Consider the following 17,688-nt stretch of genomic DNA (forward strand, 5'->3'; position numbering starts at 1 on the left):
CTTTGAAGTTACTTTACATTATTTTAGACCTGAAAATTTGTTTCTTTCAATTAGTTTAAAAGATTTTGCCTCACATAAATCTTTCATGTTCTTCATGCTTATCATTTTTAAGACACGCCTGTCATACTTTTTCATGTAGATAAAATTGTTATCAGATATTATAATTTTCTGTCTGCTGTTGGATGGCTGCCAGTCTACCTCAGAATCTTTTTCATTTTTCTCATTCAGGTTCCCCTTTGCAGCAATGCTCATGGAAATACCAGAGGGCAGGCCTCTTTGCTATGTCATGCCCATTGCTCAAATCTTTCCCAGGCAGCTTGCTTCCTTGTCATTCATCAGTCTAGATTAATCTGTTCTCTTATGGCTTATATGTGGCACTTACACTTTTGTGCCAGCAGTTGTATTCTACAAAATATTGTCGAAAGAGATTCATGGCTTAAGAAGGTGAATTCAACAACAACAAAAGCAATTAATAATAAATGACCCTACAATTCTGCAGCATCAGCCAGTGCTTTCTGAATTACTGGTTATTTGTTTTGAAATTTAAACAAATACGAATCTGTTGCAGCTGCTGCATAGGTCTGGAACAAAGGCACACAAGGTCTTGTTCTCACAGCAAGCAATCAAGCCAGTGCTGTGAGCTGTGATGCCTCTTCTGTGTTTCTTTTCCTCAGTTCATGTCAAAGCACCAGAAGAAGTTAAAATAACTTTCACTGCCTGGAATTAATTTGATTCATTATTTTTCTCCTTGTAACTGAGGTATCTTATATGGATATTTTGTACAAGCATTTAGAGTACGTGACTTAACCAGTACAGTGAAAGCATTAAAATGGTGTCGTTGGACAAACACTTAATGGCAGTGCAGTTCTTTGTTGTGTACTGAATACAAATCAGTTGTTTTAAGAAAAGAGCAGAACTAACCAGTTTACAGAGTTACGTGACTTAAAAGGCTTCCCTTCTAATTATTTCATGTCAGTGCTGCTGTTCATCTGTTCCTTTTTGAAAAATACCTATCACTAAGCAAAGAGTGATTCCTGCCTGCAGTCTCTACTGTGAGTAGTGCTGGTGGTGGGACACTGCTGTGGCGCAGCAGGGATGCAGCTCCCGCAGGCTTATGCAAAAGTGCTGGGAAGTGATACAGAGAAGATTCTCTCATGTAGGCACCACCTCTGGACATATGCTGAGGTTCCCTGGGGAAGGTGGATGTGTTGAAATGTTTGAACACAGACACTACTTTGGAGACTTTGTGTATTTGAGCTGACAGCTATGACTGCTGTGAACCTGAAAGTCGAGAGAAAGGAGGAGTGTAAAGACAGTCCAAGGGTTATGTGTTGAGAATATAAGTTCAGGAACATTGTTCTGTACTGTAGTTTTCTAGTTGGAATTTAGCTGGTTTGTTTGTTTGTTTGTTTTGACATGGCCAAAGACTTTTGGACAAGTATGCTGGCATGTTTAATTCTCTCAGACTTCAGTAATTTCCTTTTACCCTGCTGCTTTCCAGAATATAATGTATTGCAGTGTGTATTTTGCTTCTAGTGCTATCTACTTAGTAACTTAGTTTCTTTTCTGTTGTATTTTCATGTCTATAGCATGAATTACATTTAAGATAACAATGTAGTTGTTTTATCCTGATACAAGACTTCCCTATTGCTAAAATCAAGTTGATAATTGTGGCTAATAACAACTTGAAGAAACTTGTCTTTACAATAAGTATTCTACATGTGTCATATAAGAACAAATTAGAAAAGAAAATGTGTAAGGTCTAGTTCTGAGACATATCAATTATAATTGAACTCTAAATACATTAAAACAAAAGGTCTTTGAGTAGATTGAGAACTTCTCACCAATTTCTATGAGTTTTGTGTTTTCAGTACTTCTGAACTGTGCTTGTGGCAGGAGCCATTTCCAGCACAAATTGCTTTGCTACAATTACACAGGAATTTGAATGTCAGAATATAGCATCAGTGTCTGCTTGTTTGGAACACAGGCTTACCCATTCACTGACCATAAAATGTGGGGCATTTAGGAAAGCCGAGAAAGAAAATGAAGTATTCTCATGTGCATTATGTGAGAGTGCTGGTAAAAGTAAGGTTCTGCTGGCTAAACGAGGCATACTGTATTGTTAGAAATAAAAAATGACTGCATGAAATTGAGCCTTGATGTGACTGCTAGTGATCAGGAATGGTGAATGACTGAAGATGAAGCTAAGAGTTACCTGTCCCTTCTGTTGAAAATCAAGAATCAAATTCTCTAAAGTGTTGTAAAAGCCAGGAACTTGGACCAACTCATTCCAGAGCCCAAAGATTGGTGCGATCATCTCAGTGCAAGGATCGTGTCTGGCTGACTAACCTGGAACATTGGTTTCCCCAGTTTTTGGTGACCATCCTACCTGGCCAGAGCCATTGAACATGGATACGCCTTAGCTGGTACAGAGGGGAACTGTGAGGTTTGGCACAGCTTGGACAGCTCTCTGTTTGTCAGACCACTCATAGCTTGCTCCACTGGCTCCCAGTCAGTTTCCAGTATAGACTAAGACTTTTGTCTTGATCTTCAAAACAACTGTTGGATCAAACACCCTAGCAATATCAAAGGCTGCATTTGATTTTTGAACTGCCAGAAAAGTATTCCTCTGGGGCAATGTAGATGATTCACCAATCATTCATCAGCTGGGGACAGTGTGTTGGGCAGGGGTACAGGCTATGAAAAAAGCCCAAACCTGTGAGGTGATCAGGTGAATCCAGAGTACGATATTTTAAAGGAAAGGCTATAAAACCGCTCTGTATATATAAATGGCTTACATCATAAACATGATACAAAAGCAAACTTCATCTAAAAAATAATTGTCAAAAAGAAGAAAATAAAGAAAATTTGGAATGTTGTCAGATCTTACAAGATACTTCATTTTCAAATATGCTGTTATATGAGCCATAATATGCTTACTTTTGAAAGTTGTGTACCTGTGTTGGGTAACCTCCCAGCAGCATTTAGAACTTACCTTCTCATGGCATTACAATCACAGGCATGACTTACTGGGAAAGGCCATAGTAGCAAAAACCAAAGGCGGCATAGTTCAAAAAGGACTGAATATTGTGTAAGTGTGATGGACTCAAATTAACTGTGATCAAATTCTAAACAAACCTTAAGAGTTTTATTTCCAGCTAATTGGAAATATTCTCCCACTGTGCTTTGTAAAGTACTATCGACAGAACTGATAGGGCTTAAGCAATTATTTCTCCCCTCAACCTGGTTGCTAGAAACTGATAAATTGCCTAAAGGGTTCAAAAGTACAACTCTAGACAATTTAATTGGAGAGAAAAAACTTACTAAATTAGATATAAATGAAATACCGTAACAGATATGCATTTTAGAAATGAAATCTTGGTAAATACAATATTTTGATATGTACAGGTCTTCATGGTGTTTTTTTCAGTTCTCTTTTTCCTTTTTCGTTGTTGTTTGTTGTTCAATTGGTTTTTTGTGGGTGTTTTTTTTTTGTGGTTTGGTTTTTTTTTTTTTGGTTGGGTTTTTTTTTTTTTTTTTTGTTCTGATAATAGTCAGATAATTGCTACCTAAGTGCCTATTGCCTGGTAGAAATGAGACATCATTCTGGTTTTTTCGAACATTCGAGTCCCTTGGGTGTTTGAGGTACATCAGTTTCTTAATTTTAACTTTCTCTTAGCCTGTGTAACTAATTTACCTGAGCTCCATCAGCCATTCAGGCCCCTTTAGGAGAAGGGGAAGTTGTCATTGCATCTTGTAACAAAGACAGAAGGTGAGTTGGAGGTATTCTGTTGATAAACATGGCAAAAGTTCTAGAGGAGCCTGTCCTGTCTGTGTCACAGGGTGTATGTTTACAGAATTACTGCAGTAAAGTCAAATGTGATTGTTGACTTAGTACAGTGTGGAATGTTGAAGGCAACAAGGTTTCCAAAACTTCCAGCACAGAAATTTTGCTGAATTTTTCTGAAATGTTGAGTTTGCATAAGAAGACTCTCTCCTTCAGAGGCAGACTGTGTGAATGCAAAAATTATTGCATCTCAGTGTTATGTTCAAACTGAAAGTCTTTGTGCAGGTTGCTGTTGAACTAGAATTAGAAAATACATGGGCTGGTGTGGTACAAAGAGAGAGCTTGTCATCCCTGAGCAGAGTGAAAAGATGGTTGCCACTGAATTCAGTTCTCCTGGCCAGCCTGATTTGATGTCTTTGATGTCCAGCATGGCAAGTTTCCTTCCACAGTTCAGCTTCACAATAAATACACCCTCCAAAGTGTGTGTTAATTGCAGCCAGCCTTAGACGTAAAGTACAAGCCATCAAAATCTCTTCTTCTAATCTCTTTTGATAGCAATTACCTTAGGACAGGTCTAGTCCTCAGTCTGTAAATTACATCCTAGTTGTGTCTGAAGAACTTTTACATGTGTCATTTTGAACTATGATTTTACTTCTTTTCTCCAGCTCTTGTGGTGAGTAATGTGAAGTTGCAAGGCTTCTTCTTCCTGACTGGCTGATATAATTTTGAAGTGAGAGAGGAAGAATAATGAGTTTCTGTTGTTCAGCTGTGGATGATAAATGTTCCTGCTCAGGTTCTTAACATTTTCAGGGTCTTAGAAATATTTTAATGAATACGTAAGCAGTGATACTTAAAGGAAATACAGCCTCATTATTCCTGTTGAGTGAAAGAGGCATCTTTGCCAATTATTTCTTTTGCTATAGCAAGCATTATGTTTAACACTTCTCTGCATATTTTCTGCTGGACAAAATTAATATGAATGTGTAATTAAAGCAAGGGCTTGGTCTGTGTGTTATAATGGAGAATATTAATAAACAGCCCAAGTTTTAAAAGATGACTGCCAATAAATGTTAGTATTACAGAACTCTGTTTCATGGTGTCATGCATACATATTAAAAATACATTATTTCATACAATAGCTTTGAATGCTACTTCTCTTTTTCTTTTCTTTTTCAATATAAGATTGGTATGCACCAGCTATATGAAAATAATAGGTGCAGGTGGAAAGACAAGTAAAGAGCAAATATTTAATGTTGTAAGAAATTAAAATAAACTATAATTTAATGCAGAACGATTTTCAGATAAGAAAATTCATTAGCAAAAAGGTGACCTTCAAAATAGTTTTCTGTGGCATTAGTAATGCTCTATAATATTGTACTAAGAGATGAGCTTGAAGACATTTTTTTGTAAGCAAAAACTCTGCCAAACCAAAACCAACCTTCTTGTGAAGTGTTACCTGAAGTTCCTGAGATGCTTTTCTGTTGGTGGTTGTTACCTTCAGAAACTTACAGTGCTGAAGAGTCTGACAATGCTTTTAATAATTTTATACACCCAGCTATATATATTTATATATACTTTTACTGGTATTTAAAGTAGTAAAGAACAAAATGTGTGTTCAGTATGTTTTTTCTCTGCCTTCTGATTGGAAATCTGGCTTTTGTCCCTTTTTTCTATTTGCTTTCAGTAAACTGCAGAAGTGTCACAGTTCAAGCAAGAATGGACTCTTGCAGTGGTGACTAATCTTACCCTTCACCAGCTCACTGCCTTTCACTCACTGTATATGCAGATATAAAAGAGACCATTGGTATGGTTTCTGTTTGACTTTTAAATTTATTTTTATTGCAGGAAGGTACATGCACATAAAGACTGTTCTTTAAAAACTTGATAGAAATGGTGAAAAAGCAAAACAAAAATTAACTTTAAATATATAATGATGTGAAGTTATTCATAGAATGAGAGATCATTTAAATGAGTACATTTTTAGAAACTCAGCTGTGTGCATGTTGATTAGATATATAAACAAAAGGTAGCAATGTCTTTAATTATAATTTCTTGGAATTAGTTTTTGCTTTCCAGCATAAATATGCATGGACCTAGGGTTCACGTTGCTTAGAAATACCTGTAAGCTTTCTGTCTGTATTTCTGTGTGCAAATGCAATTGCATGTGCCCTCCAGTGTATATGGTTACTTTTTGCCTGCTAGCAAAAATTTACAAAAGTGCCATCAGTTCAGGATTCAGTGGAGCAGAACCTGTATCTACAAAATTAGCCAGCTTTTTTATATTATCCAGTACTTTTATGGAGCAGCATCTTCTGTGCTCTCTTTGTTAAGGAATTAGTGAGGCACTGGCACCCCTTGGGGAAACTTGCCAATGCCATCAACCCATCCTGAGATGTGCTGTGGGGACAGAGGGAGGCTGAGTCCCAGAGAGGAGGGATGAGGGGATCTGGGAAGATGCCTGAAGAATGCGTATCCCTTGCAGAGGATGGTTGAAACTCCCTTAGAGCAGCTAATTCAGGTTAAGCAGCTCTTTGGTTTTTAAATGCAAGAACACCCAGATGAGTTTTAAATCAGACTATTTCATAAATTCACCTAACAGCAGTAATTTATGTGTCCAGCTGTGAGTATTTCTTTGCCAGTGTGTTTCTGAGGGGCAGTAAAGCTGCATATTACTTAGACACTTGCTCTCAGATGGCTTTTCATTAGTTGCTGCCCAGATCTCTCCTTGATTTCATAGATTTAAGATTACAATATTGGAAAGTAGAATTTGAACATAAATCCTTGTGCTTCCTTTTTAAATAATGTTTCTTCAACCTTTAACAAACAGCCTTGGAGGAGAGTGCTGATGATGACAGAAATGATTCTCTTTTCCTGGCTATAATGCTGGTGGTGTTTGACTGCATTTGAGGGCAGTGGTTTTTGTTACAGCCTCCCTATTAATGGGGTTATGATAAGTAACATGGACTAGTTTGCTTGTCTTGTAACTCTCCCTTTGTCACCTCACAGGCTGAAGAGGAAACTGTGGCCTTTCTTGATCACAGTGGAAGTGAAGAAGAGTTTGATCCAAGCACTCTCCCAGATCCTGATAAATACAAAGACTCTGATGCAGAGCAGGATTCAGAAAGTGAAGACAGCTATAGGTATGCACCATCTTCTATGTTCATTTTAAAATGATGTTTTTTTATAAAGTGCTTTGTTTACATGTTAGGAATTCATCTTACAGTCCATGGGATTTAGTATTTGACTTATAAAAGGTTGTGTGTTAGGTGCTGAACAGAAATCTGAGCTAAAGGCTAATATTTTATTTTGTGAAGTTGTATAAGAATGATTTTTGAGTCTATATTGTAGGGATCTTGGTGAGACTGTTTCACATGCAAAAATCCTGATTAATATCCTGGAGGTTTCGTATGTTTTTGTGGTGGGTATAACTTCTCTGGATGCCCAGTGCCCACCAAAGCCACTCTATCACTGACCTCCTCAGCTGGACAGGGAAGATAAAATGTAGTGAACAGTTCAGGGGTTGAGATAACACCAGGAGAGAGATTCCTCACCAGCTACTGTCATGGATGAAGCAGATGTGACTTGTGAAAAAATGAATTTGTTTATTGCCAATCATATGACAGTAGGGTAATGAGAAATAAACCCAAATTTTAAAACACCTTTTCCCCATATCTCTCTTCTTCCCCAGATTAACTTAAAATTTCTTCTGCATCCTCATCCTCAGCAGCACAAAAGGATAGGGAATGGAGGTTGCAGTCAGTTCATCACACGTTGTTTCTGTCACTCCTTTCTCCTCAGGAGAGGATCCTTTCCCTGTTCCCATATGGGGTCTCTCCCACAGGTGACTTTTTCCACAATCTTCTTTCCTGTGGAATGCAATGCTTCTTTAACTATTCCAGTGTGGGTCCCTTCCATAGCATACAGTACTTCAGGAACACATTCCTCCAGTGTGGACCCAAGTCCTGCCAGCAAATGTGAATGTGCTCCAGCATGGGCTCCTCTCTCCATTGGGCCACAGGTCCTGCCAGGAGCCTGCTTCAGCATGGGCTTCCCAAGGGATCACAGCCTTCTGGGGCTCCATGGGCTGCAGGGGCACAGCTGCCTCACCATGGGCTGTGGGGGAGTCTCTGCTCTGGCACCTGGAGCACCTCCTGCCCTTCCTTCTGCACTGACCTGGGGGTCTGCAGGGCTGTTCCTCTCACATATTCTCACTGCTCTCCCTGGCTGTTTTTGTGCTGTTTTTTCTCTCCTTAACTATGGTATCCCAGAGGCACTCCCACTATCACAGATGGGCTCAGACTTGGCCAGTGGTAGGTCTGTCTTGTTTCAGAAATGCATTTGACTTCTGGCACATTGCAGGTTCTTTCTGTGTGGAAGGAAAAATGTTGAAGTGATTTAAGGCTTCCATGATCCCTTTGCACCTGTGCTGTATCAAATAAATTTGTGTACGGTAGAACTTGCTAAGTTCTATGATTCAGTATTGTTCAGACTCAAGACTCAAGTGAAATGGACTCTCAGTAGAAGTAACTGTATAATAATAAATTAAACTAATTCAAATCAGTGTTTATAATGGTATGAACCAGAAGAATTTGTTCCATGTAGTTTAATAGAAAAGCACAGGGTGGGAATGAGGATCTGTAGTTGATGCCAAGATACTGTGGGAGGATGAAGGGATGTCCCATGAAGTCCTGTACTGTTCACTGCAACAAGAAGGCCACTTCAGTGATTCTGACAATGTATCATGTAACAGATGGAAAAGGATGATCTTGACACCTAAATGGGAGCATAGACCTAGTCTTAAATTCATAAAGCTCTTGCTTTTCACATCTGAACTGGGTTAATCCTAGGGGCTAGATTATCCTTACCTGTGTGTCACTGTGTGTTGTGGAGTCAGTATGCAGGACTGGGTGTGGGACATGGATTTAAGGACTGGATAGCCCTAACCACCTAAGGCTGGTGGCCATGTCCCCTGGAGCCTGTTCACCAGTGAATGCCAATAGAACTGACAAGGATGGGGAAAAGCATTGCTTTTTCTGAGCAGCAGTAAATCGCTCTTTCCTTTTGTGAGTGGAGTATGTATTCATACATCAGGTTTTGTATTGATCCTTTCCTCAGAATGTCAGCTAGACTCAAGATTAGCTGCATGTTAAGAATAAAAGTTGACAGAGATGGACAGACTTTTGGCAGTGGCAGTAAGTGCAGACTTTGGTTGGATCCGTGTCTGATCTGGCCCCCCTAAAGTCAGGTCATGTGCTCTTAAGGAGAGCAAGGACTCAAAGAAAGTCAAGGTCCTTGATAATCTCCCCTTCCTGTGGAGTAGATTAGGAAAGAAAGAACATACACTGAAGGAAACCAGGAAAGTTTCCTTATGTCTAGACATACCTACACTGAGCATCAAAGCTGCCTTTGGAGCTGGAGAATGTTGAAGAAATGTGGTTTCATGAACACTGCTTACTGGAAAGAGTCCTTGGCCTGTCTTACTGCACCAAAATATTGAGACATTGCCCAGAAGAGTTTTAGCTGGCACCATCCGAAGTTGCAGCAGTTGTGGACAATCTCACAGTTGCGGGCCAATACTTGTGCCCGCACCGTGCCCAAATCCATTTAGCCTGTAACAACATGACTGATATTCCCTGGGCAGGCCATGGCCAGCACAGGATTGTCCATCACGTGCTGTGCTGTCACTGCAGTCACCAGTGGTGCTGCCTTCCTGCACACCGTGCTCGGGCACCCTTAGAATCAGAAAGCCTGTTTGCAGCTGCTCCAAGTCAGCTTCAGTGCTCACTGTAGGTATGTCTGGTGATGTGCTCTGAGAACCCTGTAGATGGGTTTTGAGAAGGAGCGAGATATAATGAAGGAAATTAATTTGAGGCTGTTAAATCAACACTCATGCCTCATGCAGCTCTCTTAGAATTGCTATTGAATTGTATGATGAGTTGCTAGGAAATATCAGCTGAGAGTAGCAGACAGTAAAATTGAGCTTTGAGATTAGAAAACACAACTCTATTCTGTTTTTTATTTCCAAAATCCAGAGATTTTGTTCAAAGAGTTGGATTAAAATAGAAATATGTTGGGTACACTAGCTGCTCCTTGCTTTAAGAGGGGAAAAATGCTTCTAATAGTGAGACCTAGGGTGTCTTCTTTCAAGAGTCTTTAAAAAGAGACTATCTGTCCGTGGTTTCAGAAGTCAAAACTATTGTTAATCTTCTCTCTGTCTTCCCACAGAATTTTTTTAACTGGGGGAACTGTACAAATCATGAGTTAAATTTGCCTTTGCATAAAAATTCCCTTCCAGCCATACCTCTATAAGCAGAGTAATTAAAGATTTCAGGCATGTAATATGAGATTAATTTTTGTATATCTAGCAACATTCATCATATTTGGTTTAAGGCTATCAAATGTAAATTGTTAATGAGGTGAAAAATCTAAGAATATAGAACAGGGTGAAGGAAAAGTAGCTGGATTTGTTAAATATTCATTTTGCAGTCAGATTGAGTTTTTGGTATTTCTTATTCTTCAACCTCTTTAAATAAAAGTGTGGAGGAAGAGGAAAGTTCCGATTGACCTCATAATTATCTTATTTAAATCTTTAATGGGTGTGACTGATCACATTAACTCCTAGATCAGCATGAAGAAGACTGTGGACATGAGGGGAAATATCTTAGTTCTGGTACTGTTCTCTTTGTGACTTTATGGACAGTCACCTGGTGACAAGTGTGCAAGCTAGTAGTCAGTGCTACTTTGTTATGTGCCTTCCTTTATATATGAAAATTATGGGCAAATTGCAGTTGTTTACAGCTTCTTCTTACAGCAGGATGCTGATGATGATCTGCTAAGTTTTGGGTCATTCTTGATGAGGTTGACATTACATTGTCTTTTGAGATGATTTATCAGCAAATCATGGTGCTCCTTCTAAAATGACTTAGTCAGGTCATATCTGTGACTTTGTGAAGGCCGGAACTTAATATTGTGATGGCCAGAAAAGCATCGTAGGAGAGACATTATAAAATGTCTCAGTTTAAAAGCCTTGGTCATTCTGATTAGCTGCAAAATTGGACACTGAGATATTTAATTGCTCTTTATGGAGGCTTATCTATTCAGTTTTAGAGGTGTTTTGATTTATATCAGTGTAAGGGTAAAAAAGACTCTTAAGATCAAACTGCTAACCCAGCACTGCCAAGTCTCACTAGACCATGTCCCTCAGTGCCACACGTACAAGTCTTCTAAATACCTCCAGGAACGGTGGCTTCAGCACCTCCCTGGTCAACCTGTTCTAGGACTTGACAGCAAGCCTTTTGGTGAAGAAAGGCTTTTATTTCCTGTTTTCCAATCTAAACCTCTACTGGTGCAACTTGAGGCCATTTCCTCTTGTCCGTCACTTGCTACCTGGAAGAAGAGGCTGACTCCCACCTGGCCTCGCCCTTCTTTCAGGCAGTTGTAGACAGTGATGAGCTCCCCCCGAGCCTCCTGTTCTCCAGGCTGACCCCCCCAGCTCCCTCAGCTGCTCCTCACAGCCCTTGTGCTCCAGCCCCTTCCCCAGCCCCGCTGCCCCTCTCTGGACACGCTCCAGCCCCTCAATGTCTTTCTTGCAGTGAGGGGCCCAGAACTGAGCCCAGGGTTGGAGGTGTGGCCTCAGCAGTGCTGAGTGCAGGGGGACGGTCACTGCCCTGCTCCTGCTGGCACAGCAGTGCTGATCAGGCCAGGGTGCCATCGGCCTTCTTGGACACCTGGGCACACCCTGGGGCACGTTCAGCTCTCTTGACCAGCACAGCCAGGTCCTTTTCCATCTGGCATCTTCCCAGCCACTGCCCCCAGCCTGCAGCGCTGCCTGGGCTTGTTGTGACTTCAGTGCAGGACCCGACCTTAGCCTTGCTGAACCTCCTAGAGGTGGCCTCAGCCCATTCATCCAGCCTGTCCAGATCTAGAAAATAACACAGCACAATATATTTTAATTACCATTTTTATGTGCTGTAGCATTCTGACAGCAAGTAAGGAAGAAGCTGCACTGGGCTTTATGGAAGGGACTGCAGTAATTAATCTTCATTAGGATTGCTGCCATGGCCTTGTGAATTAAAATTTATTACATGGAAAAAGTTTTCAGCACAGCATGTTTGATTAGCAAAATGCCACTATTTATGGGAAAAAATATTCCTAACTTTTCTGAACTGTATTTTACTAGCAGATTCATTCATTATTCCTTTACGTTTCTTTGGGAAAGAGCTTGTGTGCTTTTTTGCAGCCTGGAAATTTGACTCATGGCCTATAGTTCAGTGGCAAGGGCGGTTTGTTTCCAGAGGATTGCTGGTAAACCTATGCTCCAAAGCATTCTTTGGTAAATGTTAAGTGAAGCAGAGCCTGTCTAGAGATCTTGCCAGGACCACGTTGTTTAAACAACAGCTACTTGGCTGTGTGATTACACATTTCAAATGGCTGATTCTCAAGCATTTAAAATCTAAACGTTATAGCTTGTTAAGATATTTGTGTCTGTGGGAAATGATAAAAGGACTGGCTCTGCAGGGTGGCAGGCCTTCAGTTAATGGAGACTGAGGAGGAATTCATTTGACAGTAAGTGCAGAAGTTATTCCCATATAGCTGCTTTTGCACACTCAGTTCTTTCAGATATGGAGATGAGAGTTATGCCTGTTACAACTCCTCCAAAGAGCTTTCTGTCCATACAGCTAAGGAAAAGCACCCTGAATGAGCACAGGATATCTCTGAGCATCATGATGCCACACATTTTCACCTCCCTTTTAAAATTGCTATGGTCACCTTTTGTAAAAGCTACAACTCGGACTCCTCCTTCAGAGTAGTACATCCCCTTTCCACACCACCCAAACCAGTGCTGGCAAAACTGTCCTGGAGGAACCGGGATGGGGGTTGGACTTGCTGTTCTTCAAAGGTCCCTTTCAACCCAATCATGCTGTGGACAGTCAGTCTGTCTTTCTTCTGCATCTCAAAATCAGGAACATCTTAATTCGTATGTTTCACACGATTCTCTGTTTACCTTCTGAAACTGTTGTTATCAAATACTGTTTTGCATCTACTTTTTGTACATCATGAAAACTCAACCATTTAACTCTATTTGTTGCTTGTTGGTTTTGCTGCTGCTGCTTCCTGTGTTATACATTCCTCTTTATTCACTTCTCCAGTTTACAGCCCAGCTGGGGTCAAATTAGTGTGAAAATACACTTGCCTAGGTGTAGATGCATTTTCTGTTTACACTGCTAATCAAGCTGCACTATTCCTCAGTAACAATAAGAAGCAGATTGACTCAGCAGAATCATCCCACAAATCTTATGAAAATCCATCAAATCCATCATAATTGTGTAGATGTGCTTATGTTTGTGGAAAAAAACCTGAGTAATCTCACAGTTCAGTTCCTTCTAAATGTGTTTTATATTTAAATGTTTTACCTTATAGATATCTAGACCTATGGGTCTCTGAAACTCCAGAAGTGATTATAATTTTTGGTGTTTAAAATCAGATGTTTCATATCTTATAGGTACAAATGCATAGCTTGTGAGGTTTCTGCAGTGGTTAATTGCTAAGATGTTTTTAACTAATGTCCTAGATGAAGCATTAGTCAATTATGAATGCAAACTGGGCTTCAGAGTCCATTCAAAGACTGAAAATAATTGGCTCTTTTGCAAACAAGCTAAAATGCTTTTACTTAATGAGGCCTTTCTTGAGCTTTTAAAGTGAACCCCTACAGTCTGTCCTGATCAAAGCTAACACCATGAAATCCAGCCCAGACGCACACTGTCCACTTGGAAATTTGAGAATTTATTCTGCTTCCGTATAGTTTCATATCTTGTCAGTATAGCTTCAGCATTTATGGAATATCTTAAGCATTACAGAGAGAAATATGAGAGTCCTTTCCCCAGAAAAGAAATAAAATGTTGGTAATGAGCCCTGAAAAGCCGCCCCCATGCAAATGACAGCTCAAAGCCAGTAAAGTTGCTATATCCTGTGAATTATAGGATGAGTGAGTATTTGGAGCAGTCATCATCTATTCATGGAATTACTGAATGTTTTTGGTTGGAAGGGACCTTCAGATCATCTAGATCCAGCAGTCCCTCTCATGGACAGGGGGCCTTTCACTTGACCACATTTCTTTACACTCTTTTCATCTTTTCTCTTGGGTAGGCAGGGAAGAACAGTATAAAGGGTAGGGTATTACATTTGCCTTAATTGTGGAAATTCAGAATGTTTCTTACAGGATTTCCCTCCTTCCTCTGGGCTGTAATGAGCAGGCGGGAGATGGCACCATTCTTCTGTGAAAGGTGGGATGGATGAGAGAGGGAGGCAGCTCATACTTGTGCAGCCCACCAGGACAAGGCCATCAGATCTCCTGTAATAATTTCTTCATCTCTGTGGAGGGGCAGCCAGAAAGCACAGTGTACAAGCTGCACTGTGCTGCTGATCCCTCTCAGACAGCATCTGGGGACTTGCTGAAAACTGCCGTGTTTGGGGTTAATGTTTGGGTTAGGCTGGTTTTCAGTGAGTGGTGAAACCAGTATTTTACAGACTGTTAACTAGTCCTAGTAATGAGAAAAAATAAGGTGGGCAGCTGAAGGTGGGCTGAATTGGGCATTAGGTTCCTTTGCTGTGTTGATTCTAAGGACAGTATTCCCCAGTTAGAGCTATTTATTGTAACTGCTGTTTATAATAGTTAAGTGTCTAAACAGTATTTCTGAATGGAACAGTTCACAAGCATTACATTTACACTTGAGCAATTTTAAAAACTATGGGGAAGAAAAATTTATTGTTGAAACTCTTTTTTTGTTTCTTGCTGAAACTGAATTTTCTGAGTAGAAATATGACAAATTTTAATTGAAAATCTGAATTTTAACTGACTTTTCTAGAAATGCCTGAACTCTGTTTCTGAAGTTCCATTTCAATTTTTGTTATATTTTAAAAAATACAAATGTGAAAAGCTGAGAATGCTGTTTGTTCCAATTAGCTTGTTTGGATGGAATGATTTAGAGTGTGGATATTTGCATTTTGCTAGTTTTGGGTTATGAATGCTACCCTAAAGTGTACAACAACCAGCTCTTCATAATCTGGTTCACAGATATATCTTAGAATAAATTTTATTATATTGTTTTAAACTTAGATGAGAAGATTTATAACATTTTTTCTATGTTTTGGGCAAAAAACACATGAAGATACATGAAAGCTCTGTCTTTCCTCCATTGTTGTCACGTGGTCATGTGATTGAAGCCAGGGTGATAAAACAAATTGGCAGCTGCTTCATCCAGATAGGAGGCTGCAAAAGGCAGTTCATTCAAGTTTAAAAAAAAAACAGCAGAAGAAATAGGAATTCACCAGGGAAAATTACTGGGTTTGGGCTTTTCCTCTTCCTCTCAGGGCAAAGAGTTGTTTAGTAGCTTCCAAGGGAAATGTCTGAAATAAGGAGAAAGAGTGATCAGATGGGATAGTCCCAGATTAAAACTGTATTAAGTATAGGATTTGCCAATGAAAGGACGGTTCTTATATTTTTATTTTTGGTGTGTATTTCTTGTAGGCAAGATCTTGAATACATGTCAAGGTCCACTGACACATCGTGAAATCAGTTTTGTCAAGTTGTCTGTTGCTGTATTAGGCAGCAAATATTAGATAAGACTTAATAGCAAAATCCTGATGCACTGTAATCAATTAAGACAGCAGAATATCCACCACCACCTCGGTCTGAGAGCAGCTCTAATTTAGACATTCAGAGTTCATCAGCTTCCATTGCTTCACCCTTTTGAATTGTAATTTTGTTTGCTCTTATCTTGACACAAATTTGCCTTGTTTAAAAGGAATTGTTAGATTACATGATGATATTGATTACTGCAGTTGTTAAAAAGACTAATTGATTTTTTTCTGCAGTGAACTTGAGGAGAAGATTGGAAGAAAGAAGAGAAGCTATAGCAACAATGCCATAGCAGAGGAAATTCCACGGAAAAGAAAGAAGATGCAATTCAGCCAAGAGGAGGATCCCTGTTTGCCATTAGATACTGGGCTTTCCCTGGCAGAGGATGAAGAGCTTGTATTGCATCTGCTCAACAGTCACAACTAATTATTTTTTTTCTGCAGGTTTTCTTCTCTGGGACATTTTGTCAGTAGTTTACACAAAACGAATTTGGCATCTGGGCAGCTGGATCCCAGTGAATGTAGATAAATGAGTTCTATGTGCAATGGGATTGCCTTAGATTGGGTCATAGGTTATAGACAATATTTGATTTATAAGGCCTTCTAATGAACTTTTCAACCTGAATCCCCAGGTGTCATTTTGCAATAGCATGTTCATAATTTTAAATCTTCAAGTTTTGAAACAATTACCTTCTTTTATTTTCATCTTGCTTTAAATGAAAACAGGATATAAATGCGTACTAAAATTTTTAAGGAAGAAATACTGTTGGCAGCTCAGACCATATTACTTAAAAATAAAGTATGTACTTTCTTCTATGTATAAGGCACATATTTTAAGAATATTTTAATAAAAATTTCTAGAGCCATGATGTAAACTTAATGGTGTCCGTTTCAGCTTTGTTATGAAAGCTTATATTTATCCTTCAGGTATCACTTCTGTTATGATTCTGTCACTGGTGTTAGGCAACTCAGAAAACAACTTCTAGAAGCTAAAACTGAGTTTTGTATTTGAATCCCATACGAGTGGGAACACATTGTCTCATAGTTGTATCTGTTTGGTCTTTCCATATGAGCATATTAAATACTCCTTTTTTGTCAGTATCACATTTCTTTTTTTGTCACAGGAATCTATCATCACCTATTCAGTACATCCCTTTCCTCCTCTCTCTGTACTGTATGCTCTCTTTTAGCTCAGTTACCCAAAACTGAAAATATGCTGCAAATTCTTGCCTCCAAATGTTTCTTCCACTGTACTGCCAGCAGGCAGGGTATCATAAAAACAATATTATAGGCAGAGCACATCTGCCATCTGCTCCTTCCTGACAATATGGAATGAGAAGAAATGACTGAGTTTCACAAACAGCTAAACATGAAAGATGGGACCTACTTGGCAGCTGATGCACAGTGTTTGTTTAGTCTATAGTGCCACAGCAGGCTTGGAAAATGTTGTGATCTGGGACCAGCATCACTGATGAATCTGTTAATGAAGAAGGATCTGCTGTGGTGCTGCTGTGACTGATGCACATGTCCCATGTGCCATCGTGTGAATGGCTGCCGTGAATGCAATGAGCAGCCTCAGCAAAATATCTGTCTGTGCTCGGATAGCAGAGCTCCTGCTCCTGTAGCTGTGGAGGAAGGCAGAAAACTGCAGTGCAGAGAGCTCCACCAGCAGAAAGCTGTTCAAAGATGATTTGGGTATGAACAACAATACATACAGTGGTGTGTACTTCTTGGAGATCTTCAGAGATCCATAGTGTACTTGGTGATGGTCAGTTGTCTTGTACATCACCCGATGTCTCTCAAATCAAAGCTTTGCTCTAGGAAGCATGAACATATGTTGTTGAGGCAAGCAAGTAAAAATCAAAAGACTTACTATTTCTGACTAGAATATTCTTATTTGTATGCTGAAAAGAGAAGAGAGAGAGATTCTTACCTACTAAACAGTAAGACTAAAATTTAAATTATACATGTTGGAAGTATTGTGGTGCACTTCTTATCTTGTGATGATTTTTTGTCTGCATAAAAATAATTTTTCAAGTGCTTTTACATTTGTATTTTTGGATAATGAAGTTTCTAATATATTTGTGTTGTTGGATGTAGAGCCAGTGTTTCTTAAATCCTTATGAAGTTTGCTCATCTACTTGAAATGTGTCCATCCCTGAGGGTATGGTGTGTATATAAAGAATGAAGCCTTGTGAAAAAGAAGAGGGAAAGGGCTTAAGGCAGATGCTCCGTGCCACAAGTGTATGTAAGAACAGGTAACT

The 17,688-nt window shown here is 39.5% G+C and overlaps 1 protein-coding gene across 1 annotated transcript in view; it reads left to right on the forward strand.

The window, feature by feature from the left end:
- DDX10 (DEAD-box helicase 10) overlaps window positions 1-16,299 on the forward strand; it is a 153,833-nt gene extending 137,534 nt beyond the window's left edge. Inside the window, exons 17-18 of the mRNA XM_021529396.3 lie at window positions 6,794-6,927; window positions 15,662-16,299. Of these exons, the coding sequence (XP_021385071.3) occupies window positions 6,794-6,927; window positions 15,662-15,851 (324 nt within the window). The 3' untranslated portion in view covers window positions 15,852-16,299. The remainder of the gene's footprint in view (window positions 1-6,793; window positions 6,928-15,661) is intronic.
- The last annotated feature ends 1,389 nt before the right edge of the window (window positions 16,300-17,688 follow it).

This window comes from Lonchura striata, chromosome 2 (assembly GCF_046129695.1).
Source record: "Lonchura striata isolate bLonStr1 chromosome 2, bLonStr1.mat, whole genome shotgun sequence".
In the NCBI taxonomy this organism is placed as follows: domain Eukaryota; kingdom Metazoa; phylum Chordata; class Aves; order Passeriformes; family Estrildidae; genus Lonchura; species Lonchura striata.